At 40.6% G+C, this 27,658-nt stretch overlaps 1 protein-coding gene and 1 non-coding gene across 8 annotated transcripts in view; one reads left to right on the top strand and one right to left on the bottom strand.

The window, feature by feature from the left end:
* Positions 1–27,658, bottom strand: part of LOC139356364 (ribosome biogenesis protein BMS1 homolog) — a 55,739-nt gene that overhangs the window by 15,186 nt on the left and 12,895 nt on the right. For all 7 annotated transcript variants that reach the window (XR_011608130.1, XR_011608131.1, XR_011608129.1 and 4 more), the window contains exons 10-15: positions 26,839–27,599; positions 26,547–26,648; positions 25,441–25,598; positions 22,567–22,648; positions 2,714–2,787; positions 1,898–2,074 (exon numbers count right to left, since the gene is read on the bottom strand). Coding sequence is in view for 4 of the 7 variants with exons in the window: in XM_071070180.1 (XP_070926281.1) it covers positions 1,898–2,074; positions 2,714–2,787; positions 22,567–22,648; positions 25,441–25,598; positions 26,547–26,648; positions 26,839–27,599 (1,354 nt within the window). In the remaining 3 variants the exon portion in view is untranslated. The remainder of the gene's footprint in view (positions 1–1,897; positions 2,075–2,713; positions 2,788–22,566; positions 22,649–25,440; positions 25,599–26,546; positions 26,649–26,838; positions 27,600–27,658) is intronic.
* On the top strand, positions 14,770–14,873 carry LOC139356458 (small nucleolar RNA U13). Its single transcript, XR_011608431.1, has one exon. It is a non-coding gene; the product is annotated as a small nucleolar RNA U13 (small nucleolar RNA).

Genomic DNA, 27,658 nt, shown 5'->3' with positions numbered 1-27,658 from the left:
AAATTAAAATTAATTACAATTAGGTAATATTTAAAACGCAGTTCCTCAATCACACTAGCCACACTGGAAGTGGTCCATATCAACCTGCGGCCAGGGTTACAATACTGAGAAGCAAAGACGTGCATCTCCATGATCACAGAAAGTTCTACGGGCAGCTCAGGAACAGATGATTTGTCCAGGCTTCTACTCAGGGCCACACATCACTTGCTCACTAGACACCATCCACTCTTCCTGGACTTTACTCCAACAGCTGTTCCCTCTGTTCCCTCTCTTATCTCAAAACCTTTTGATTCCACTTTTTCCACCAACAACTGCTCCATTTCTCTGCTTCTCTCTGCAGCAAAACCCCACAAAAGTTTTCTGCAGTCACAGCTTCCAGTTCCTCTGCTCCCATTCTCCTACATCCATGAAAATTGGTGCTTGCCAAGACTGATGAAGGCCCCCACACTGAAGGACTCTTCTAGTGGTCAACTCTGCCTTCACCATAGTTAACATGGCAGCAGGGTCTGAACAACGCTTCGCCTCCGTGTACAACTGGCTTCCTGTGTGCCTGCATGCTCACACTGCTTCTCCTGCCTGGGCACTGCTCAGGCCTCACGGCCACAGTCGCCCCATCTGACCCATGCCAGTCTTGCTCCTCCCACTCACTCTGCACTCACTCCCTGGCCACCTGACAACGTTAAGTGGCATCTACATGCTGAGGGCTGTACATCTAAGTCCCTGGCCAGACCTCTCTCCAGACCTGACACTCCACTTGTCTGCATGACACCCAACCGAAACAAACATCATCTTCCCAAAGCTGCATCTGCAGAGGGTTTCCTGTCTAACTTACAACAACCCATCCTTCCAGGAACTTCCAGTCACCATCCTCATTTCCTCTTACACACCCCACATTCAGTCCACCAGGAAATCCTACTGACCCAGCTTCTAAATAAAGTCTATCCGGGTTTGACTCTTTGTCTCATTTCCACTGCCAGCTCTCTGGTTTGCGCCACCTGCCTGATCTTTTGGCAGAGTGATCCGATTACCTTAATGTCTCTCCTCTGCTCAAAACCCTCCAAGGACTCCCAGTTCAGAGTGAAACATTCAGTCTTTTCCAATGGCCCACAAGGCTCTAGGTAATTTTAAATTGTAAATGGTGTGAAGCAAAAACTTCAGAGTTAGCCTAGTCATGCCAATCAAAGGTCAACACAGACTTGCAACCACGAAGCTAATGCCTAATCAGGAGATAGTTCTTTGACTAAATGAAGACCTAGATCTGTTCCAGCTTACACAGGCACTCCTGGCCTCACTAACAAGGCGCAACTCAGATGCTCACCATCAACTGTACACGTTTCTGTGTCTGTCTCCTTCAGAGTGAGATCACCGCCTCCAGCAACCTGCTCAGCACCCCCAGGCAGGAGGGCCACACCATATCCCTTTATCTCTGCATCAGACCTTACATTCCACATGTCCTTCTGAACTCTGACCAGGATGAGTTTTCAGAGCACTCCTCCTATGAGCTCTGGTGTGTCCATAAGCCACATGGGCCACTGATCACCTGCCATTCAAATCAGGAAGCAGCAATCAGAATAGGCAGCCAATGCTTGCACTGAAATGAATACACTGTCTCAGATCATTGTAAAAGTTGTAAAAGTCTCAAAAGTAGAGACCATGCCTCAGTCATTTCTGTTTCCTAATTCTTGTTACAAAATAGGTATGGATCTTTTTCTGGTGACCTTCTGACTGCAGACACAATGAGCTCACTGCATGAATAAACACACTCATATGCATCTCTACCCAGGAGTCCAAATGAAAGGCACAGAAGCAGGATAGGAAGCAGGGACCCAAACAAAATCAGGGATTCCTGTGCTATGATAGTCTTGACAAGGGGCTGAGAGGAACTGAGGCTTCTCACCTGTGCTTGTTTCTGCATTTCTCCTTTAAGATCATCAAAATATGTGCTTTCTCCTTCATCATATTCTGCATCAAACATCTCCTTCAATTTTCTCTTCTTATCCAAATGCTTTTTCTTGGCACTTTCTTCTTCGTTGGAGTCAATTTCTTCCTTAACTTCTTTCTCTACCTCTTCATTCTTAAATTTCCAGAAGAAAAAATTTTGTGTATGTTTATGAAGGTCTTTTCTTTAAACATTAGATTTTTTAAAGTTCGATTTAAACAAAAATCTTAGCAAAATCTCTTATCACTATCAATAAAACAAAACACAACAAAACCTTTGTCTCTGAATAACATGGTACTGCTACAGGAAATGGTTACATCTGCATTACAATTAGCTGCCATTCCTTAAGCTGGCTGGGAACACAAACTAGAATAAAAATAACAGATGTGTCCCTCACGGAGATGCTCCCAGACCCTGTTCCAAAGAAATATTAGGGAGAACAGGGGCTTCGTTCTTTTAAATGACACTTAAATTTAAGAAGAGGAGAATGATGGCAATGGTCGAATGTAAGTCCAAGAAACTAAGACTTCTGTGAGTGAAAAATCACAGTGGACTTGGCAAATGACTATGGCAAGAAGCGGTAGTAATTGTTATCCAAAACTTAACAAGTAAACAAGAAAGCTTCTCTTTGGTCCCCACATCCCCACCCTTTAGGAAGGAATCTATCCATCCAGTCTGCAATCTTCACACATCACAAGTAAGATTTGCATTTCTCAATGTGGGCCTCTCTCAGAACACAATGACCAAGAACAGCCAGCCACAGCAAAGTCATACCTGAGTATCGGGACCTGATTTTCCCTTGTGCACATCCCCTGTTTCCAAGTCTTCAAAGTCACCGTAGAGCTCCTCTGGGAAAAGAACACCCAAAGGCTACTCTGTGAGCCAGGCATGCAGGTGCTGCTGGCCCCACCCACCACAGGCCCACAGCGCACTCCACGCTCCAAGCCTCATTCTCACTGTTCCCGTCACTACACACACAGGCAAAACTGCACTAGGGAATGTTTCATAAAACAATTAGTATTTCATCATCTGTTTAGGTAAACTAAATGGACCCAATCCACATTTCCACACTTAGTCAAAATCCCAATTTCAATTTTTCCAGTATAGATAATGGATACTGTTGTTTTTTTTTTTTTTTTTTCCTGGAGATGGAGTCTCGCTCTGTCACCCAAGCTGGAGTGTAGTGACATGATCTTGGCTCACTTTAACCTCCGCCTCCTGGGTTCAAGCAATTCTACTGCCTCAGTCTCCCGAGTAGCTGGGATTATAGGCACCCGCCACCAGGCCTGGCTAATTTTTGTATTTTTAGTAGAGATAGGATTTCACCATATTGGCCAGGCTGGTCTCAAACTCCTGACCTCATGATCTGCCCTCCTCAGCCTTCCAAAGTGCTGGGATTACAGGCATGAGCCACTGCACCCAACCAATGGACACTCAAAAGACACAGAGGTCTATCTGTGTCCCCCAAACGAATAGTTCAAAGAGTGAATAGAAAAGCCCCACGCTGATACCAGCACATGTGAAAAGGAGTCTCAATGTAAGTTCAACACAACACAATCGTGTAACACACCTAGGGGAAATCTTAGATTATACAAAACATAGCATTTAGATTAAGAGTAGAGCCCCAGATCCCTTTTCCTAGCCAGGGGAATTGAGACATACAACACCTGGAAAATCGGGTAACTCCCACCCCAATACTGCGCTCTACCAAGGATCTTAGCAAACGAGCACACTAGGAGACTAAATCCCATACCTGGCCGGGAGGGTCCCACGCCCACAGAGCCTCCCTCATTGCTAGCACACCAGTCCCCCCGCAAGGCAGCAGCGAGGCTGGGGGAGGGGCGCCCACCATTGCTGAGGCTTAAGTAGATAAACAAAGCGGCTGGGAAGCTCCAACCGGGTGGAGCTCACAGCAGCTCAAGGAGTCCTGCCTGTCTCTGTAGACTCCACCTCTGGGGACAGGGCACAGCTAAACAACAACAACAACAACAACAAAAAGCAGCTGAAACCTCTGCAGACACAAACGACTCTGTCTGACAGCTTTGAAGTGAGCAGTGGATCTCCCAACACGGAGGTTGAGATCTGAGAACGGACAGACTACCTGCTCAAGTGGGTCCCTGACCCCTGAGTAGCCTAACTGGGAGACATCCCCCACTAGGGGCAGACCGACACCCCACATCTCACACGGTGGAGTACACCCCTGAGAGGAAGCTTCCATAGCAAGAATCAGACAGGTACACTCGCTGTTCAGCAATATTCTATCTTCTGCAGCCTCTGCTGCTGATAACCAGGCAAACAAGGTCTGGAGTGGACCTCAAGCAATCTCCAACAGACCTACAGCTGAGGGTCCTGACTGTTAGAAGGAAAACTAACAAACAGGAAGGACACCCACACCAAAACCCCATCAGTACGTCACCATCATCAAAGACCAGAGGCAGATAAAACCACAAACATGGGGAAAAAGCAGGGCAGAAAAGCTGGAAATTCAAAAAATAAGAGCGCATCGCCCCCTGCAAAGGAACGCAGCTCATCGCCAGCAACGGATCAAAGCTGGACGGAGAATGACTTTGACGAGATGAGAGAAGAAGGCTCCAGTCCATCAAACTTCTCAGAGCTAAAGGAGGAATTACGTACCCAGTGCAAAGAAACTAAAAATCTTGAAAAAAATGTGTAAGAATTGATAACTAGAATAATGAATGCGGAGAAGGCCATAAACGAATGGACAGAGATGAAAACCATGACATGAGAAATACGTGACAAAGGCACAAGCTTTAGTAACTGACTCGATCAACTGGAAGAAAGAGTATCAGCGATTGAGGATCAAATGAATGAAATGAAGCGAGAAGAGAAACCTAAAGAAAAAAGAAGAAAAAGAAATGAACAAAGCCTGCAAGAAGTATGGGATTATGTAAAAAGACCAAATCTATGTCTGACTGGGGTGCCTGAAAGTGAGGGGGAAAATGGAACCAAGTTGGAAAACACTCTTCAGGATATCATCCAGGAGAACTTCCCCAACCTACTAGGGCAGGCCAACATTCAAATTCAGGAAATACAGGGAATGCCACAAAGATACTCCTCGAGAAGAGCAACTCCAAGACACATAATTGCCAGATTCACCGAAGTTGAAATGAAGGAAAAAATCTTAAGGGCAGCCAGAGAGAAAGGTCGGGTTACCCACAAAGGGAAGCCCATCAGACTAACAGCAGATCTCTCGGCAGAAACACTACAAGCCAGAAGAGAGTGGGGGCCAATATTCAACATTCTTAAAGAAAAGAATTTTCAACCCAGAATTTCATATCCAGCCAAACTAAGTTTCATAAGTGAAGGAGAAATAAAATCCTTTACAGATAAGCAAATGCTTAGAGATTTTGTCACCACCAGGCCTGCCTTACAAGAGACCCTGAAGGAAGCACTAAACATGGAAAGGAACAACCGGTACCAGCCATTGCAAAAACATGCCAAAATGTAAAGACCATCGAGGCTAGGAAGAAACTGCATCAACTAACGAGCAAAATAACCAGTTAATATCATAATGGCAGGATCAAGTTCACACATAACAATATTAATCTTAAATGTAAATGGACTAAATGCTCCAATTAAAAGACACAGACTGGCAAACTGGATAAAGAGTCAAGACCCATCAGTTTGCTGTATTCAGGAGACCCATCTCACATGCAGAGACATACATAGACTCAAAATAAAGGGATGGAGGAAGGTCTACTAAGCAAATGGAGAACAAAAAAAAGCAGGGGTTGCAATACTAGTCTCTGATAAAACAGACTTTAAACCATCAAAGATCAAAAGAGACAAAGAAGGCCATTACATAATGGTAAAGGGATCATTTCAACAGGAAGAGCTAACTATCCTAAATATATATGCACCCAATACAGGAGCACCCAGATTCATAAAGCAAGTCCTTAAAGACTTACAAAGAGACTTAGACTCCCATACAATAATAATGGGAGACTTCAACACCCCACTGTCAACATTAGACAGATCAACAAGACAGAAAGTTAACAAGGATATCCAGGAATTGAACTCATCTCTGCAGCAAGCAGACCTAATAGACATCTACAGAACTCTCCACCCCAAATCAACAGAATATACATTCTACTCAGCACCACATCACACTTATTCCAAAATTGACCACATAATTGGAAGTAAAGCACTCCTCAGCAAATGTACAAGAACAGAAATTATAACAAACTGTCTCTCAGACCACACTGTAATCAAACTAGAACTCAGGACTAAGAAACTCAATCATAACCGCTCAACTACATGGAAACTGAATAACCTACTCCTGAATGACTACTGGGTACATAACGAAATGAAGGCAGAAATAAAGATGTTCCTTGAAACCAATGAGAACAAAGATACAACATACCAGAATCTCTGGGACACATTTAAAGCAGTGTGTAGAGGGAAATTTATAGCACTAAATGCACACAAGAGACAGTTGGAAAGATCTAAAATTGACACTCTAACATCACAATTAAAAGAACTAGAGAAGCAAGAGCAAACACATTCAAAAGCTAGCAGAAGGCAAGAAATAACTAAGATCAGAGCAGAACTGAAGGAGATAGAGACACAAAAAACCCTCCAAAAAATCAATGAATCCAGAAGTTGGTTTTTGGAAAAGATCAACAAAATTGATAGACCGCTAGCAAGACTAATAAAGAAGAAAAGAGAGAACAATCAAATAGACACAATAAAAAATGATAAAGGGGTTATCACCACCGACCCCACAGAAATACAAACTACCATCAGAGAATATTATAAACACTTCTACGCAAATAAACTAGAAAATCTAGAAGAAATGGATAATTTCCTGGACACTTACACTCTCCCAAGACAAAACCAGGAAGAAGCTGAATTCCTGAATAGACCAACAGCAGGCTCTGAAACTGAGGCAATAATTAATAGCCTACCAACGGAAAAAAGACCAGGACCAGATGGATTCACAGCTGAATTCTACCAGAGGTACAAGGAGGAGCTGGTACCATTCCTTCTGAAACTATTCCAATCAATAGAAAAAGAGGGAATCCTCCCTAACTCATTTTATGAGGCCAACATCATCCTGATACCAAAGCCTGGCAGAGACACAACAAAAAAAGAGAATTTTAGACCAATATCCCTGATGAACATCGATGCAAAAATCCTCAATTAAATACTGGCAAACCGGATTCAGCAGCACATCAAAAAGCTTATCCACCATGATCAAGTGGGCTTCATCCCTGGGATGCAAGGCTGGTTCAACATAGGCAAGTCAATAAACGTAATCCAGCATATAAACAGAACCAAAGACAAAAACCACATGATTATCTCAATAGATGCAGAAAAGGCCTTTGACAAAATTCAACAGCCCTTCATGCTAAAAACGCTCAATAAATTGGGTATTGATGGAACGTATCTCAAAATCATAAGACCTATTTATGACAAACCCACAGCCAATATCATACTGAATAGGCAAAAACTGGAAAAATTCCCTTTGAAAACTGGCACAAGACAGGGATGCCCTCTCTCACCACTCGTATTCAACATAGTGTTGGAAGTTCTGGCTAGGGCAATCAGGCAAGAGAAAGAAATCAAGGGTATTCAGTTAGGAAAAGAAGAAGTCAAATTGTCCCTGTTTGCAGATGACATGATTGTCTATTTAGAAAACCCCATTGTCTCAGCCCAAAATCTCCTTAAGCTGATAAGAAACTTCAGCAAAGTCTCAGGATACAAAATTAATGTGCAAAAATCACAAGTATTCTTATACACCAGTAACAGACAAACAGAGAGCCAAATCATGAATGAACTTCCATTCACAATTGCTTCAAAGAGAATGAAATACCTAGGAATCCAACTTACTAGGGATGTAAAGGACCTCTTCAAGGAGAACTACAAGCCACTGATCAGTGAAATAAAAGAGGACACAAACAAATGGAAGAACATACCATGCTCATGGATAGGAAGAATCAATATCGTGAAAATGGCCATACTGCCCAAGGTAATTTATAGATTCAATGCCATCCCCATCAAGCTCCCAATGAGTTTCTTCACAGAATTGGAAAAAACTGCTTTAAAGTTCATATGGAACCAAAAAAGACCCCGCATTGCCAAGACAATCCTAAGTCAAAAGAACGAAGCTGGAGGTATCATGCTACCTGACTTCAAACTATACTACAAGGCTACAGTAACCAAAACAGCATAGTACTGGTACCAAAATAGAGATATAGACCAATGGAACAGAACAGAGTCCTCAGAAATAATACCACACATCTACAGCCATCTGATATTTGAAAGACCTCAGAAAAACAAGAAATGGGGAAAGGATTCCCTATTTAATAAATGGTGTTGGGAAAATTGGCTAGCCATAAGTACAAAGCTGAAACTGGATCCTTTCCTTACTCCTTATACAAATATTAATTCAAGATGGATTAGAGACTTAAATGTTAGACCCAATACCATAAAAACCCTAGAAGAAAACCTAGGTAATACCATTCAGGACATAGGCATGGGCAAGGAATTCATGTCTAAAACACCAAAAGCAACAGCAACAAAAGCCAAAATTGACAAATGGGATCTAATTAAACTAAAGAGCTTCTGCACAGCAAAAGAAACTACCATCAGAGTGAACAGGCAACCTACATAATGGGAGAAACTTTTTGCAATCTACTCATCTGACAAAGGGCTAATATCCAGAACCTACAAAGAACTCAAACAAATTTACAAGAAAAAAACAAACAACCCCATCGAAAAGTGGGCAAAGGATATGAACAGACAGTTCTCAAAAGAAGACATTCATACAGCCAATAGACACATGAAAAAATGCTCATCATCACTGGCCATCAGAGAAATGCAAATCAAAACCACAATGAGATACCATCTCACACCAGTTAGAATGGCAATCATTAAAAAGTCAGGAAACAACAGGTGCTGGAGAGGATGTGGAGAAATAGGAACACTTTTACACTGTTGGTGGGATTGTAAACTAGTTCAACCATTATGGAAAACAGTTTGGCGATTCCTCAAGAATCTAGAACTAGAAGTACCATATGACCCAGCCATCCCATTACTGGGTATATACCCAAAGGATTATAAATCATGCTGCTATAAAGACACATGTACACGTATGTTTACTGCGGCACTATTCACAATAGCAAAGACTTGGAATCAACCCAAATGTCCATCAGTGACAGACTGGATTAAGAAAATGTGGCACATATACACCATGGAATACTATGCAGCCATCAAAAAGGATGAGTTTGTGTCCTTTGTAGGGACATGGATGCAGCTGGAAACCATCATTCTCAGCAAACTATCGCAAGAACAGAAAACCAAACACCGCATGTTCTCACTCATAGGTGAGAACTGAACAATGAGATCACTTGGACTCGGGAAGGGGAACATCACACACCAGGGCCTATCACGGGGAGTGGGGAGGGGGAAGGGATTGCATTGGGAGTTATACCTGATGTAAATGACAAGTTGATGGGTGCTGACGAGTTGATGGGTGCAGCACGCCAACATGGCACAAGTATACATATGTAACAAACCTGCACGTTATCCACATGTACCCTAGAACTTAAAGTATAACAAAAAAAAAAAAAAAAAGAATCCCTGCCTACCCCCCCCCCACAAAAAAAAAAAAGAGTAGAGCCCCAAACCACACCAAACCCATGGCAAGAGCTTATTCACTCATTCATTCCTTCATTTGTTTTTGGAGCTCTGGGCTCAATTACAGTTCCCATTCTTAAAAGAAATAGACAAGTAAGGCTGCGTGCAGTGGCTCATGACTGTAAACCCAGCACTTTGGGGGCCTGGGAGGCAGAGGTTGCAGTGAGCCATAATTGCGTCACTGAACTCTGGCCTGGGTGACAGAGTGAGACCCTGTCTCAAAAAAAGGAAAACAAAAGAAACAGGCAAGTTAAAACTCATTTGGGAGAGCAATGTTTAGAAGGCTATTAAAACATTTTCACTTAAGGGCCAAAGAACCAGGTAGAAGTTATAATAGATAGAAAGCGCCTATTTGTAATAAAAGCAAAAAAGGATAAAATAGGAATAAACCTAACAAGAAATGCACCGGAACTTTATTTAAAAAAAAAAAAAAAAAAGAAGAAGAAAAGCTTTAATATGCTACCAAAGGATGAAAGGAATAGTATCACCACCAACACTCGTATGTGCTCTGCACACCAGGCACTGCATTAAGTACTTTCCTAAGCTTAACCACATTCTTCAACCCAAGGAAGTAGGTGTTGTAAATATTATCTACGGAATAATGATATGTTCTCATTTCAAAAGAAAGACTCGACTTCACAAATACGCCAATTCTCCTTTTAGCACAGTTACAACCCAAAACCACCACTAAGGATTTCTGATCTAGAGAAGATAACACATTATTCCCTCCTAAAAAGCGTAACCTAAACTCTAGGTTACCTAGACAGGAGACGATCAGTGGAGAATTCTGAAAGGTGGAAAGAAAAAGGCTGCTGACAGACTCTAGGACTAGGGAATGTATAGTGGCCAGGTGTCTCCTTGGACCTCATCCAACAGGAAAGGGACCCAGGCCCAGAGTCTCCCAACTCCCAAGGTAGCAATAGAAGGCAACCCAGGCAGACTCAGTCCTCCCAGATCAAAGGAGATCTTCCCCACAACAAGAAAACCAGCTCCACACACCAAGACAACCACCATTCCCCACCCACCTAGCTGCAGCAGGTGGCCCAGCCTGGGGCAGCTCCCCTGTTCCCTCAGGTGGGCATCAGCAGGGACTGGTGGGAGAACCCCAGTGATACCAGATACGCCAAACAGACCAAAATAACACCATGAAGGCTCTGAAATTAAATTGTCAATGGAATTACAGCCCACAAAGTAGACCAGGACCTATAGACTAAACCGAAACAGGACTGCCTGCAAAAATAAAAAAATTACATAGGCAGATGTTGGAACCATCATCGCTTATAGCAGTCAGTATAAAAATGCTTCAACAAGCAACTACAAATCCTATGGCAACAAACAAAGAACTGAAAATGTCAGCAAAGAAACTGAAGAAGAATCAAATGGAAATTACAGAAATATAAAATACAGTAACAGAATTAAAAAAAAAAATCTATCTGGATGGGCTCTATTGAGTAAAAGTGGAGATGACAGAGGACAGAATCAGAGAAGCTGAAACCTGATCAACAGAATTCACCCAGTCTGAAAAACAGAGAGAAAATAACCTGAAAACAAATGAACAGAGCTGCACGGACCTGTGGGACAATAACAAAAGACCCCGCATTTATGTTATCTGAGTCCCATAGGAGACCAGAGCTGCGAAAGCATGCAAATAACTAATTCCTGATGCTTCCCACATTTGGTGAAAGATATAAACTTACAGATTCAAGAAGCTGAGCAAACCTGGAAGTATACCAAAAGAAAGCAACACTGATTAAACTTTCAAAACTAAAAACAAAGATCAAAAAAGGGAGAATGCCAGCAGGGACACGCCAACTCAAATGCCAGTGTATTTCTCCTCTAAAATCATGGAGGCCAGAAGGAAGTGGCACAACATTTTTAAGTGCTTAAAAACAAACAAAAAAAAAAAACAAAAAAACCTGTTGGCTACAAATTATATATCCCATGAAACTACCCTTCAGAAATGAAGAGAGAAATAAAGACATTCTCAGAGGAAGAGAATATAGGAATTTGTCACTGGTAAATTTAGAAATGCTAAAAAGTGGCTACAGAAATATATTCTGTCATTTCCACTACACAAAAAATTAAAACAAAAAAAATCAAAATAAAAAAATGACTACAGAAAGTTCTTATGCAGAAGGGATGAATATGGGACTATGGGAGGAGGGACAAAGGAAAGACCAGAAATGTGGAAACCTCACACTAGACAATCCATAGTTCTTAAAATCACATTTGACGACTCAAACAAAAACTATACCACCACCTAATACTCAAGCCAGTGATTTATAAGAGTGGAAAAGGTAAAGAGACATAAATGCAAGGCAGGTTTCCACACTTTGAAGTGGTAAATACTGGTACCAGTGGACTACTATATTACAACGCATATTGTAACATCCAGAGCAAACACTTTAAGACTATACAAAGAGGTACACGCAACAACATTATACAGAAATAGATCAAGATGGAGCTAAAGAAAAAGGAAACAAAAAAGCAAATAATAAAAACATCAGATATAAGCAATTATGTAACAATAAGCACCTTAAATGTAAATGGTCTAAATAAACCAAAAGACAGATTGATGAAGAGCCTATAATAAACACATGGCCCAACTAGATACTGTTCATAAGAAACTTCAAACTCACATAAGGACCTAAGTAGGCTGAAAGTAAAAGAGTGGAGAAAGATATCTTATATAATCATTAATTTTTTAAGGAAGCAGGAATGAATATATTAATATCTCATGAAGTAGACTTCAAGCAAAATAATTTACCAGAGCTGGAGAGAGGGTCTTTGCTGAATTTTAAGATAATAAAATTTCCTATGCTGCCTTGACATCTTTGAGCCTTACAGGGCCCCAAAGGCCTAGCCATGGGTTTTCCTGTTTCTGACAGACAGCTCCTACCCTGCCACCCAGCAGGAAAGGCTCCCCACCTGGCTAGTTCTTTTATCAGCCAGAGCAGCTGCACCTCAGCCTAAGAAGTTTCACTTCACCTGTCTGCCAGCCCATGAATTTATTCAAACAAGCCAACTGCATTCCCCCTCAGGAACCATTAGTCATTGTGCGCTCTTGTTACTACCAAGCCTGCCTGCCTCCTCAGACCCCAGCCCTCACTCCGCTACAGAGTACGGTGCCCATCTGACCCTGTGTGGCATTCAGTGTCCTCCTCTGAGCTGTGGGTATATGTGACTAAAACACTGCTGTCAATCTCATCCATCCACACCAGGTGTTGTGTTCAGCCATCTCCTACACTTTAGGGCAGGGACCCCTCCTTCACCAATGGCGTGAAAAGGAAGTGACCATAACAACTGCTTAATGACAAAAGGATTAACCCACCAAGAAGACATCTACTTCAACATCCTCCTCTCAGCAACTGTTAAAACTAGGCAGAGGTTGGGCGCAGTGGCTCATGCCTGTAATCCCAGCACTCTGGGAGGCCAAGACAAAGGACTGCTTGTGGCCAGGAGTTTGAGCGTGGGAAACATAGCAAGGCCCTGTCTCTCCAAAAAATTTTAAATTTAGCCAGGTATGGCGGCACACACCTATAGTACCAGCTACTCAGGAGGTTAAGCCAGGGGAACTGCTTGAGCCTAGGAGGTCAAGGCTGCAGTGAGTCATGTTCGTGCCACTGCACTCTAGCATAAGTGACAGAGTGAAACTAGGCAGCAAAGGAGTAAGGATTTACAAAAGATCTGAATAGTCAACCAGCAAAATCTGACATCTGTACAACACCCCACTCCCCAACAGCAAAATACACACATTTTTAAAGCCAACAGAAATCTACCAAGATGAAATACATTTGGGGCAATAAAAGAAATCACAGCAAATCTAAAAGAATTCAAATCATAAGAATATGTTCTCAGAACATAATGTAATCAAGCTAGAAATCTATAACAGAAAGACAGGAAACTCTCTAAACACTTGATAATTAAAACAACATATTTATAAATAATGCATGGGCCAAAAAGAAGTCCCAAAGGAAATATGAATGAAAATACAACACATGAACATTTGTGGGGTATAGCACAGCAGTACAGAGAAGGAAACTTAAGCACTAAATGCTCACATTAGAAATGAGAAAAGATAAACCAATAACCTAAGAAACTTCAAGATTAACAAACCCCAAACAGAAGAATAGAAATAATAAGGGCAGAAATTGGCCGGGCGCGGTGGCTCATGCCTGTAATCCCAGCACTTTGGGAGGCCAAGGCGGGTGGATCACCTGAGGTAGGGAGTTTGAGACCAGCCTGACCAACATGGAGAAACCCGTCTCTACAAAAAATAACAAAAAATTAGCTGTGCGTGGTGGTGCATGTTTGTAATCCCAGCTACTCGGGAAGCTGAGGCAGGAGAATCACTTGAACCCAGAGGCGGAGGTTGCAGGGAGCCAAGATCGTGCCATTGCACTCCAGCCTGGGCAACAAGAGTGAAACTCAGTCTCAAAAAAAAAAAAAACTAAATAAATAAAAAATAAAGGGCAGAAATCAATAAAATTGAAAACAGAAAAACAGAGAAAAGCAATGAAACAAAAAGCTGGTTATTTGAATAGAATCAACAAAACTAATAAATTTTACGACAAAGATAAAAACAGAGAAGACACAAACCAACAACATCACGAATAAAACAGGGGTTATCAAAAAGGCTCCCGCAGCCGTTAAAGAGTGTTAAGCAAATACTCGAAACATCACCCTCAGACTACTCAAGCTGGTCTCTTCAAGGCACTCAGTGCAACTTCCACTTCCCTAACAGGACTTGAAATACCTTGAAAATCATAAACTACCAAAATTCAGGCAAGATGAAATAGATAATCTGAATCATCTTATAACCATTAAAGACATAAAATTTGTAATTAAGAGCTTCTGGAACAAGAAATCTCCAGGCACAGATGGTTTCACTGCAGAATTACACCAAATATTTAAAGAATTCATCCCAATTCTATGCAAACTCCTCCAGAAAACAGAATAGGGAACACTTTGCAACTCTTTTTATGAGGCTAGTATTATCCCAACGCCAAAATCAGATGAAGACAGTACCCCCACAAAAAGAAAAAACAAAACAAAACAAAAAACCCACAGACCAATATCGCTCATGAATGAAAAAGTCCTCAACAAAATACTATCAAATGGAATCCAACAACACATAAAAAGATTTGTTTAAAAATTTTCACATGGCGATCTTTTCATAGTTCATAAGTGTGATGACTGGGTATTCATGCATATATGTGGGATATGCCACCCTTGACCCTTGTTACAACATTAGCACATTAACCATCTGACATGAAAAGAAAAAACAAAGAACACACATATTTCCATATGTTGTATCTTCATTTTCATTCATGATCGAGTGAGAGTTATTCCAGGAATACAAGACTGCTTTGACATTCAAAAAATTAATCAAGCCAGATGCGATGGCTCCTGCCTGTAAACCTAATGCTTGGGAGGCTGAAGTGGCAGGACCCCTTGAAGCCAAGAGTTGCCTTGAAGCCAAGACCAGCCTAGGCAATACAGTAAGATCCGGCTCTACAAAAAAAAAAAAAAAAAAATTAGCCAGGCATGATAGCACACAAGTGTAGTCCCAGCTACTTGGGTGGTGGAGGAAGGAGGATCACTGGAGCACAGGAGGTCAAGGCTGCAGTGAGCCATGATCGCACCACTGTACTCCAGCCTGGGTGACAGAGGAAGACTGTGTCTCAAAAAATAAAAGGATCAGTGTAATCTATATCAAAAGAGTAAAGAATGAAACCCATATCCAGATGATCATATCAACTGACACCAAAAGGCATTAGACAAAATTCAACATCCAATCATGACAATAAATAAATAACAGTGAAAAGACTGGGAACAACATAGGAAGTCCACTCCCAGCACTCTTACTCCACATTGTACTAAAAGTCCAGTCACTGAATTAAGGCAGAAAAATTTAAAACAGAAAGAAGGCCGGGTGTGGTCGCTCACGCCTATAATCCCAGCACTCTGGGAGGCTGAGGCAGGCAGATCACTGGAGTTCAGGAGTTTGAGAGCAGTCTGAGCAACATAGTGAGACCCCATCACTACCCCCAAAAAATTTAATTAAAAAAAAAAAAAAGAAGGAAAAGCCATAAAGCCATACAGGTTGAAAAGAAAGAAATAACACTGTCTCTATGTTTTCTACACAACTGTCTGTGTAGACAATACCAGGCAATCTACAAAGACAAAACAAAACAAAATCCTTCTACAACTAATAAGTGAGTTTAGCAGGATAAAAGATAAACAAATGAAAATCAATCAAAATGGAATACTTAGGTCTAAACTTATCAAAACATATTCTCAACCAGTATGCTGAAAATCATAATACTGATGAAAGAAATAAAAAACTAAAATGAATAAATATACTGTATTCATATATTTTAATACTCAAAATAGAAAAAGATTCTCCCCTCAAACTGATCTATGGGTTTAATGCAATCCCTATCAAAATCCCAGCTAAGTTGTTGTAGACATAAACAAGTTTATTCTAAAATTTATATGGAAAGTCACAAGCCTTGGTATAGCTTAACCAATCTTGAAAAAGAAGAATAAAGTAAGAGAAGTCACTCTACTCAACATTAACACTCACTATAAAGCTACAGGAACCTAGACAGCAAGGGTCGTACTGGCCAAAGGATTGATACATGAAGTCAGTGGAATACAAGAGAACCCAGAAACAGATTCACACAAAGATGCTCAACTAACTTTTTACAAAAGTCAAAAGCAATTCAATAAAATAAATGGTGCTAGAAAAATTATTCAACCGCAGGCGAAAATACAAACCTTGACCTAAGTCTCATATCTCATAAAATGAAAAAATCAAAATAGATCATGGGTGTAAAGAGAAAACAAAAAATACTGTAAAACTTTTAGAAAACAACATAGGAGAAAAACTTCAGGATCAAAGAATAGGAAATAATTCCTAGACTTGATACAAGTTTCATATTCCCTAAAACAAAAAACAAAAAAACTGGCAAATTGGATTTCATCAAAAATAAAAACTTTTGCTCTGTGAAAGGCCCTGTTAAGTAAATGAAAACTACAGACTAGGAGAAAGTATCTGCAAATCACACATCTGACAATGGAGTTAAATATATAAAGAACTCACAGTACCCAATGCAACCCAATTTTTAAAAATGCAAAAAAAAAGACATCCCCAGACATTTTTTATCTGTATAGAAGAGATAAAAATGCAAATAAACACATGAAAAAATGCTCACCATTATTAGCCACTGGGGAAGTATAACTTAAAACCACAATGAAATATCACATACCTATTAGAATAGCTAGAATAAACAACAATGAGAACACCACACATTGGCAAGGATGTAAAGAAATTGGATCACTCACATAATTGCGGGTAGAAACATCAAATGGCCCAACTACTCTGGCAGTCTCCTATGAAACTGTGCAATTACCGTATGACCCAGCAATTGCATTATTGGGCATTTATTTCCCAGAAAAATGGGAAGTGCATATTTACACAAAAACCTGTATACAAATGTTCATAGTAGCTCAATTCTAATAGGCAAAAATTGAAAATAGGCCAGGAGTTCAAGACCAGCCTGAGCAACACAGCAAGATCTTGTCTCTATAAAACAAGCAAATAAATAAAAAAATATTAGCCAGGCACGGTGGTGCATGCCTGTAGTCCCAGCTCCTTGCGGGTGCTGATGTGGGAAGATTACTTGAGCCTAGGAGGTCGAGGCTACAGTGAGCCAATACCACACCATTGCACCCAGACTGGGCATCAGAGCAAGACCCTGTCTGAAAACAAAACAAAACAAACTGAAAACAATCCAGCTTGATCTTAGATGAATGGTTAAACAAACCGGTACATCCACACAATGCAGCACTACTCAGCAATAAAAAGGAATGAACTATGGTATATGTACCAACTTGAATGGATCTCCAGGAAATTATGCTGAGTGAAAAAAAGCCCCTTACAAAAGGTTATAGACTGTATTATTTTGTTTATTTAACATTCTTGAAGATGACAAAATTGTAGAAACAGAAAACACATTATGGTTCACAAGGGAAGGAACTGGGGGCTGGGAAACAGCAGGGGCGTGGGTGTGTTTATAAAACAGCAATACAAGCGATCCTTGTGATGGAACTGCTCTGTATCTTAACTGTTGGTAGACACACAAACCTACACATGTGATAAAAGAGCACAGAAGTATATACGCACAAACGTAAAACACACACACACACAGGCAAAACTGGAAAAATCTACAGAGGATCAGCAGATTGTATCAACGCTGGCATCCAGGCTGTGACCTTGTATTACAGTACACACAGTATACACAGTACATATATATAGATAGTGCTATAGTATAAGATACAGGAGATCTCTCTGTATTCGTTCTTACAAGTGCATGTCAATCTACAATTACCTCAAACTTAAAAGTTTAATTAGGAAAAAACGTACCACAAACTTTTCTTTTGGAAATAGAAAAGGTGATTCTTTTTTTTTTTTTTCTGAGACGGAGTCTCGCACTGTTGCCCAGGCTGGACTGCAGTGGTGCGATCTCAGCTCACTGCAACCTCCACCTCCTGGGTTCAAGCAATTCTCCTGCCTCAGCCTCCTGAGTAGCTAGGATTATAGGCATGTGCCACCATGCTCAGCTAATTTTTGTATTTTTAGTAGAGATGGGGTTTCACCAGGCCAGGCTGATCTCAAACTCCTGACCTCATGATCTGCCCGCCTCAGCCTCCCAAAGTACTAGGATTATAGGCATGAGCCACTGCGCCCAGCCAGAAAAGGCGATTCTTCAGTTCACGTGGAAAATAAGCAAAATCAGGACAAAGCAAGGATGTTTACTTTGACTTCTAACCCACACTGTCCTGGAAGTTTAGGCCAGGGCAGTAAGGCAAGAAAAATTAAGTCATCCAGATAGGAAAGAAAGAAAGTAAAACCACTGGGATCTATCTCAGCCTTTCTGTAGATAACGAGAATCCTGCTTGGCTCCCAGAACCATCCCGCACAGAAACTGGGGGAACCATATGAGATTGGACCAGGGTGAAAGGTCAAAGCAGAACTTGGAAGCCCAGGCAGAACAGGAGAAAAAGCAGCATAAAAGAAAAGAATCCTTAGGGTAGTAAGAAGTATTTACTTAGAAAACCATGAATATTGTTTAGTCAAAGTTTACCCCTCCCCTCCAAACACACACTTGAGGTCAGGAGTTTGAGACCAGCCTGGCCAACGTGGTAAAACCCCGTCTCTACTAAAAATAAAAAAACTAGCCGGGCGTGGTAGTGGCTGCCTGTAATCTCGGCTACTCGCGAGGCTGGAGCATGAGAATTGCTTGAACCTGGAAGGCAGAGGCTGCGGTGAGCTGAGATCATGCCACTGCACTCCAGCCTGGGTGACAGAATGAGACTCTGTCTCAAAAAAAAAAAAAAAAAGAACTAACAAGTAATTTAGCAAGATTGCAGGATACAAGACCAATATAAAAAAATCAACTGCATTTCTTATATATTAGCCATACATAAATACAAGTAGATATGAAAATAAATTGCTGAGAGTGATATAAGACCTGAATCCTGAAAACCTTGCTGAGAGAAAGTAAAGAACAAGATAAATGGAGAGTTACTATGTTCATAGATCAGAAAACTCAATGTGGTTAAGATGTCAATTTTCCCAAATTGTTTACAAGTTCCATGAAATCCCAATCAAAATTGCTGTGGGCTTTTTTATAGCAATTGACATGTTCATCTTAAAATTTATATGAAAATGCAAAGAACCTAGATTAACCAAAACAATTTTGAAAAGGAGACTAAAGTTTGAAAAACTACCTAAAGTTAAAAACTACCCAATTCCAAGACTAATTATAAAGCTGTAAGTAACAGAGACAGTGTTGGTATTGGTATAAAAATAAACAAATATATCAATGGAACAGAACAGAGAGCCCAGAAATATGCACCCATAATATGGCCAACCAATACAGGGCAATTCAATAGGGAAAAAAATAGTTTATCAGCAGAAGGTGCTGGGAAAAGTGGATATCAATATGTCAAAAGGAACCTAAATCCATACCTAACACCCTATAAAAAATTAACTCAAAAAGAATTGTAGACCTAAATGTAAAACCTGAAACTATAAGACTTATAGAATATATGAGACAATTTGTGACGTTGGGTGAGGCAACGATTTCTTACATACACTATCAAAAGCACAGTCCATAAGAGAAAATTTTGGGCAGGGCATAGTGGCTCATGCCTGTAATCCCAGCACTTTGGGAGGCTGAGGCGGGTGGATCACCTGAGGTCAGGAGTTCAAGACCAACCTGACCAAAATGGCGAAACCCCATCTCTACTAAAAATACAAAAATTTGGCAGGCATGGTGGCGGGCGCCTGTAATCCCAGCTACTTGGGAGAGTGAGGCAGGAGGACGGCTTGAACCCAGCGGGCAGAGGTTGCAGTTAGCCGAGATCGCATCACACTCTGGGAGACAGAGCAAGACTCCATTCCCCCCGAAAAAAAATTGTTTTGATAAATTGACCTACACCAAAATTAAATACTTTGTTCTGTGAAAAACACTATTAAAAACAGAAAAGACAAGGCACACACTAGGCAAAAATAATTGCATATCACATGTCATACAGAATTTGTATCAAAAATACATAAAATTTCTTAGAATTCAACCCAATTAAAATAATGTGCAAAAGATTTGGACAGATATTTCATCAAAGAAGACACAGATGGCAAATAAACACATGGAAAAATGCCTGAAACCATTAGTCACTAAAACTTCAAGATACCACTCTATGCCTAAAAGAAAGCCTACAATTTAAAAAGACTGATACTACCAGGGACTGGCAAAGATGTAAGAGTGAAGCAACCGGAAGTCACATAAAGTTATGGTGGCAATGGAAAATGGTGTAAACACTTTAGAAAACAGTTGGGCAATTTCTTAAAAAATTAAATGTGTACCTATCATATGACCCATTTAGTCCATTCTGAACTACTTATTTACCCAAAAGAAATAAAAGTGGTTCATATAAAGACTTCTACAAAAATGTTCACAGCAGCCTTACTCATAATAGCCAAAACCTGGAAATAATTGTTTAACAGGTTAACAGATAAATAAATTGCTATACATCATACAATGGACTACCCATTAGCCAACAAAAAGAAATAAAGATGTAACAGCATGGATGAATCTTGAAATAATCATGCTGAGTAAAAGAAGTCAGACAGAAAAGAGCACATATTGTAGGATCCCATTTCGATTAAATTCTAAAGGGCACAACCTACGGAATAGTGACACAAGGCAGCTGAATGTACCTGGCGATGGAAGAGGACAGGATGGAGGGTTACACAGTGGCGTAAACTGTGAGGGTGATAAATGTGTTCATTATTTTGATTGTGGCGACGGTATACTCACATATTAAAGTTTATCAAATTGTACACTTTAAACACTGTAGTTTACCATCAATTATACCTCACTAAAGTGATTAAAAAAGAAACCCACCACACTTTCTTTTGAAAACAAAAGACGATTCTTAAGTTCCTGTGGAAAAAACAATAAGCAAGTGAGAATAGTCAGCAGAATGCTTAAAAAAGCCCCCAGCAGAATAAAAAGAGAAAGAAACTGTTGAGACACAGTTTTAATAACTGGGGTCTTAATAACATGATAAAGTTACATAGAGTACTAAATTATAGTAATAATAAATGAACCAACAGAGATCAATGATATGAACCTGAAAGCCCAGACAAAATATATATATATATATATATATATAAAAAGAATACATTCACATACTACAGACTAGTCACAGTGGCTCATGCCTATAATCCCAGCACTTTGGAAGGCTAAGGTGCGAGGTAAGGTGCGAGGATTGCTTAAGCCCAGGAATTCAAGGCCAGCCTAGGCAACATGGCAAGACTCCCATCTGTACGAACTATTTAAAAATTAGCCAGGCATGGTGGTATACATTTGTGGTTCAAGCTACTTAGGAGGCTGAGGCAGGAGGATCTCTTAAGCCCAGGAGTTTGAGACCAGCCTGGGCAACATAAAAAGACTGTCTATACAAAAAAATTTAAAATTAGCTGGGTGTAGTGATGCAAGCCTGTAGTCCTAGCTACTCAGGAGGCTTGGGTCTGCGACGCTGAGGCTGCAGTGGGCCATGACCACACCAAAGCACTCCAGCCTGGGTAACAGAGCGAGATCCTGTCTCAAGACAAAACAAAAAGAATGACCTTCCAAGAAACCATGTGGCAGTTGTAATCCATAAAAATGACTCAATTCTAACACTTATGAATCTATCTTATGAAAATAAAAAGCATGAGCCAAGAATTATTTCAAAGTTGTTCAGTGTGGAGTTCTCTATAAAATGAGCAAAGTACAAAACTACTTAGATATTGAAAAAATTACGACTTCAATAATGGTATGATATTTAAATAATAAATATGAAATCTTTGAAAAAATTTAATGACAAAATTTATATAAAGTACATCACTTAAGCAATCCTCCTGCCAAAAATTATATAAAGTACAACTAAAAAGGTTTATACATATGATTTTTAAATGACTAGAAGGAAACTATTGAAGAGGTTAACAAAGGTTTTTTATGGGTTAGTAGAATTCTGGTATGTTATGTACTTTTCATTCTAAATTTTCTACAAGGCATACTACCTTTATTATGAAAAGAAAAACATAAATGCCATTTGTATGTATTTTTCACATCACACAAAATCTATTTTTAACAAACACATGATTAAAATTTATGGAAAGTTTCTCACTTTTAAGGTCCATACGTAGTAAATCAGTTAGCCAACTGAGAAAATAAGATAATCATAAAAGGAAAATCCGGAATATTACCTGGCTCATTACTCCTGTCTGAATTCCCCAAAGCATTTCACAAGTGACTATGATTTTCAATTTGACTATTGTCTAAGATACAGAAGAAAATAAAGTTTAGAGAAGCCAGTCTTCCTGAAGAACCCAGCTCTTGACTTACCATCTTCTGCTAAGACCTTGGCTGCATCTTTATCATCTTCCCACTTTCCAGTCACGAAGCAATCTCTGATACTGTTCATAACCTTACACAGAAAAGTCAGCACTTAGGTGAGATGTTCCAATCACTCAGCAAAACAACTCTAAGAAATGGCAGTAGGCAACAACTTGCCTTTAAATATTTCCCACCTTCATGAATATTCTCATTCCAAAGGAGCCCAGGAAATAACTTTACCTTTGATGGAGACAGTATAACCACAGAGATAAACCTCAGTATAACCTCAGTATAATCACTGAGAAGGCCTAGAAGTAATGACCAACTCATGGCAGTAAGCATTCCTATGCCTAGGCTGTCATGTTGAAATACCATTTTGTACTAAAAGAAATCAGGACTTCTTATGGGTGATTCCAAGTGCTCTCTCATATCACAGAGCAAGAATTGATCCAGAACGACTACGATTGTAACACAAGGACTCAGGAGCTGGTGTGCACAGACGCTCACAGGCCACAGGTGGGATAAAGAGGAGCTTCAATAACGGATAACAGGTGCAGGAGCACAAGGCACATCAACTACATTTATATCCATGACATCACAGTGATACTCACAAACAAGTATCCTTTGGAGAATCACTCCAAAAACTGATTAAAAAATCAAGCATGGGCCGGGCGCAGTGGCTCACTCCTGTAATCCCAGCACTTTGGGAGACCAAGGCAGGTGGATCACAAAGTCAGGAGTTTGAGACCAGCCTGACCAACATGGTGAAATGCCATCTCTACTAAATATAAAAAAAAAAATTAGCCAGGCATGGTGGCGGGAGCCTGTAGTGCCAGCTACTTGGGAGGCTGAGGCAGAAGAATGGCATGAACCTGGGAGGCAGAGCTTGCAGTGAGCCAAGATCGTGTCACTGCACTCCAGCCTGGGTGACAGAGCGAAACTCCGTCTCAAAAAAAAAAAAAAAAAAAATCAAGCATTTACCCTACATACATGGAAGTGAATAACCAAATAGTAGAAGAGGAAAAGTTTCTCTTTAAAGTATTACAGCTAATACATAAAGAGAAATGATTGAATAGAACATCACCACTCTACGTTCTTAAGAAATTGATGGTTCTAGGCATTGAGCACCAACAACTGATAACATCTAACATCATTAAAAGGACACAACCAGTCTTTATGCGCCTCCTAATGAGAAAACACCACCACTTAGGAAGCAGCTTTGCTGAAAAATAAAAATCAAATTTAAATCCTGTCCAACCGCTAGATGTTTTGTCTACAGGGTAACTACAAATACGTGGCTATTTAAATTAATCTTAACAAAGATTAAATAAAATTTAAAATTTAGTTCTCCAGTCTCATTAGCCACGTTTAAAGAGCTTAGTAGCCACAAGTAGCCACAACCCACAGCTCAGATATACATTCCGCTCATCACAGAAGTTCTATTAGTATTGCTCAGTACCCACTCACAGGAAATACAGGAGGGCCTGTGAAACTGCAGAGGGATGCAAAGCAATCCACAAAGTCCAGAATACAAGAAACTCTACAGACCAAAGACTTGGTTTATTAAATAAAATGTAACCAAAAAAAGAAATGGGAAGGAAAGACTGTTCACTAAAAATGTTAAAAGATAAGACTGAAAATCAGTAAGGAAAATCAGGTAAAAGTAAACTGTGATGCTTATACAAGCATGGAGGAAGAAACCAGGAAGAAAAGGAAAGCATCACCTTAAGAGGCTGGACCACACCTCCTTCTACAGGGAGGAAGGGGACTGTGGCTGGTGTCACAATTGAGTAGCAAAGCTTGATTTCCCAGCCTGAGTGTTGAGTACAGGGGTATTCACCTTCTGGCAACCCATTAAGCTAAACAATTGTTTTTACGTGGTTTTCTACATCTGTATTAAATTTCACCATAAAGAATGGTTAAATAAAATCTCATAAAGTGCACTAAGTGTTATCTGGCGAATTACAATAGGCAGTATGATAGCAATTGGGCCTCTGTGAGAAGTGACATCTAAGCCAAACTGAATTGACAAAAAAGAAGGCAGCCTTTGGAAGATCAGAATATTCCAGAAGGGAATACAGAGAAAGGGGCTGGCGTGATGGTTCACTCCTGTAATCCCAGCACTCTGGGAGGTTCCAAGGCAGGAAGATCACGCGAACCCAGAGTTCGAAAGTAGCTCAACATGGTGAAACATTATCTCTACAAAAAATGCAAAAATTAATCAGGCCTGGTGGCTCATGCCTATAGTCCCAGCTACTCTGGAGGCTGAGATGGGAAGATCTCTTGAGCCCAGGAGGCTGCGGCTGCATTGAGTCACTTGTGCATTGAGTGTAGGCTTGTGCCACTACACTCCAGCCTGGGCTGCCGAACAAGACCATATCTCAAAAAGAGAGAGAGAGAAAGAGAAGAGGTCTCAGAGGAGGGTGAGCTGTGGTGAGTTTGAGTACTGAATGAATTCCAGTGTGATTACAAAGTGGTGAGCTGCAGGAAGAACATTTACAGGTATCACAGATTTCTCTATGCTTACAAACAGCAGGAACTATAAATGTTAACTCAAGGGTGCTACGTATATCCTAGTGATAAGACAAAAAATACATCTGATGTATAAAAACCTATGTGTGATGCTTCAAAATAAAGATGCACACTACTGTCCACACTGGAAGCTGAACCTGTCCTCCGTGGGCCACGTACATGGTCTAACTAAACCCAGAACATGTTACTGTTTAGGATGCATAAAGTGCCCACTGCAATATCTGGAAGAATGACCTGTAATCCTGTAAAAATGAGAAGCCAACAACAGGTAAGCAATATTGACATCAGATAATCTTATTCTAGAACAATTCTCTAATTCTCTAATAAATCAAATGTACTACCCAGCCTTACCTCCTCTAAATCCCAGTCATGGGGGGCCTCCACAAGAAATCTAGAACAGTCCAAAGAGTCAGCCTTATGCTTACACTCTCTGTCAGGCTGGTTGACACGAAACAACCCTCCAAGCTCTTCTCGGGTATCACCATCTTCTTCTTCATTATCTTCTGCCACTGAAGAGGACACCATGGTAGAAAAGTGAGAACAAAAACTACAGCCCTAGAAGACCCATCGTTTTTAACCAGTTAGGCCATGAGTCTTCCAACTCAGGAACTGAGGGCCTCTGTCTGTGATGGGTATGGCAATAGCCACATATGAGTTAGGCATTGAGAGGGCAGGGCAGTCACAGATTAAGAGAGCCAGGAAGCTATTGCTGTACATGTGTGGGGCTCCTGCGCTCCTGCACGGCAGCAGCTAAGAGGCCGAGAAGGAGTGAGAATATTGGTGGTGGAGGGAGGGAAGGGACATTTAAAGGCTGAGCTTTAGATTACTAAAGAAGAGCGCTAAAGAATGTTGAGCCCCTCATCACTAAGAGTACCTAGACAAAACCTGAATGAAAACAGTATACAACAATCTTCCCAATTCACTGGGCTGAGCCCAAAAGTCTCACCATGCGGCCTTGATCTCCCCATGCAGTAACCAGGGAGTACAATGTAAAGTTCATCACTATATATTTATTTTTGCATTAATTCTACCAGAAAGAATATATAGGTAAGTTTAGTAAAGCATAAAATCAGAGGACAAGGGCAAAAGGGAGAACAAAATGTGTTATACAGTGTTCTAATTCTCAGAAAGCAAAAAAGTAAATATTTTTATGGGCAGAAATATTTTTTTGGCACTAATCTACAAAAAAATTCTCATGAAGGACTTTTAAATAGGGAACATAACATAATGCAATGGACAGCATTTGCATCAAGTTTTACAGCAAACCCATTAAGTCTACTTTATAAGACCAATGTGTAGTCCTCATAAGCTGATGATTAGAGACATCCGTCAAACATGAAATGTGATGGGCAGCAATTATGGATGTCAACAATACCAGCCCAATCCTCCAACCAATTCCCTCATCTAAATAATCAGAGAAACTAAAACATTTCCAGCTCTGAACCAGAATTCTTTACCTGTCCCATAAATAAGCTTTCGGAGGTTTGGAGCTGCTTGCTGCTGCCTCAGAAAGGCCTCAGCTGCCTTTCTGGAAAGGTCTTCCTTCCACTTGAGGGCACCTGAAACGACCAAAGCCAACCTCCAGTTAGGCTTGTTTACATGCCTCCCCTCCCTCAAGATCCATCCACAATGCAGCATTTCAACAGTTAACAAAATCACAGAATCAACAGACCCCCAAATGGAGACATTCCATTGGGTACCATTTCGAGAGCCAAGTTGATAGCAGCAACCAACTAAATTTAAGTTTACCTGAGGTTTCTTTGGAATCATTATTTTCTTCCTTGTAATCTTCTTCCTCTTTGAGTAAATCTTCTATATCACTGGTCTCATCAATTAAGTTCCTTGGCCCCAGTTTCTGACCACTGCTCACTTGAGAAGGCTTTGAAAGCTTTTTTCTAACAGCCTCTTCATTTTCTGAGTCCTCTTCCTCTGCACCGAGTGAGGAGCTTTCTTCAGATTCATCTTCAGATGCAAACGCCTCTTCAGCTGTGCAATGCCCAGAATCGGAAGTGGGGAGAGCTGCTTTCTTCATCAGCAAAGACTTCTCCAGATTCACACGGTCACTCTGGCGATTAGCTGGCGACAGCCCTGCTTTACTACCTTCTCCAACAGCCTTTGATCCTGAAATGCCCCCCTCTCCTGCAGTGCAGTCCTCTTCTTCACTGCTTTCATCAGCTTCCTCTGCTTCCCCTTCTTCCGCTGAGCTCCTCTCAAGGTCATCATCACTGTCAGCAAATGCTGGCAAATCCATTTCACTGTCTTCTTCCAACTCTTCAAGTTTCCATCGTTTGACGCCCTTACCAGCCATATACTGATCAGTCATCTCAGCATTTTCCTCCTCTTCTGCTTCCTCATCACTAGAGCCGTTTTCCAACTCGTCATCTTCGGATATTTCATCATTTTCTTCATCATCACTATCTCCAGATTCATCTTCATCTCCAAAAATGGCTTTCCGACGCATTCGCCCAGTTTTTAAGTCCATTTGTTTTTCCTCCTTTGGCATCAACAGCCTGTATTACCAAGGAAATACAAAATAATTCAATTTGTACATTAATCAGCTAATCTACAA

Source organism: Macaca nemestrina, chromosome 9, assembly GCF_043159975.1.
Source record: "Macaca nemestrina isolate mMacNem1 chromosome 9, mMacNem.hap1, whole genome shotgun sequence".
NCBI lineage: Eukaryota > Metazoa > Chordata > Mammalia > Primates > Cercopithecidae > Macaca > Macaca nemestrina.
The sequence above is the reverse complement of the archived record's forward strand: the minus strand, read 5'-3'. Positions and strand labels throughout refer to the sequence as shown.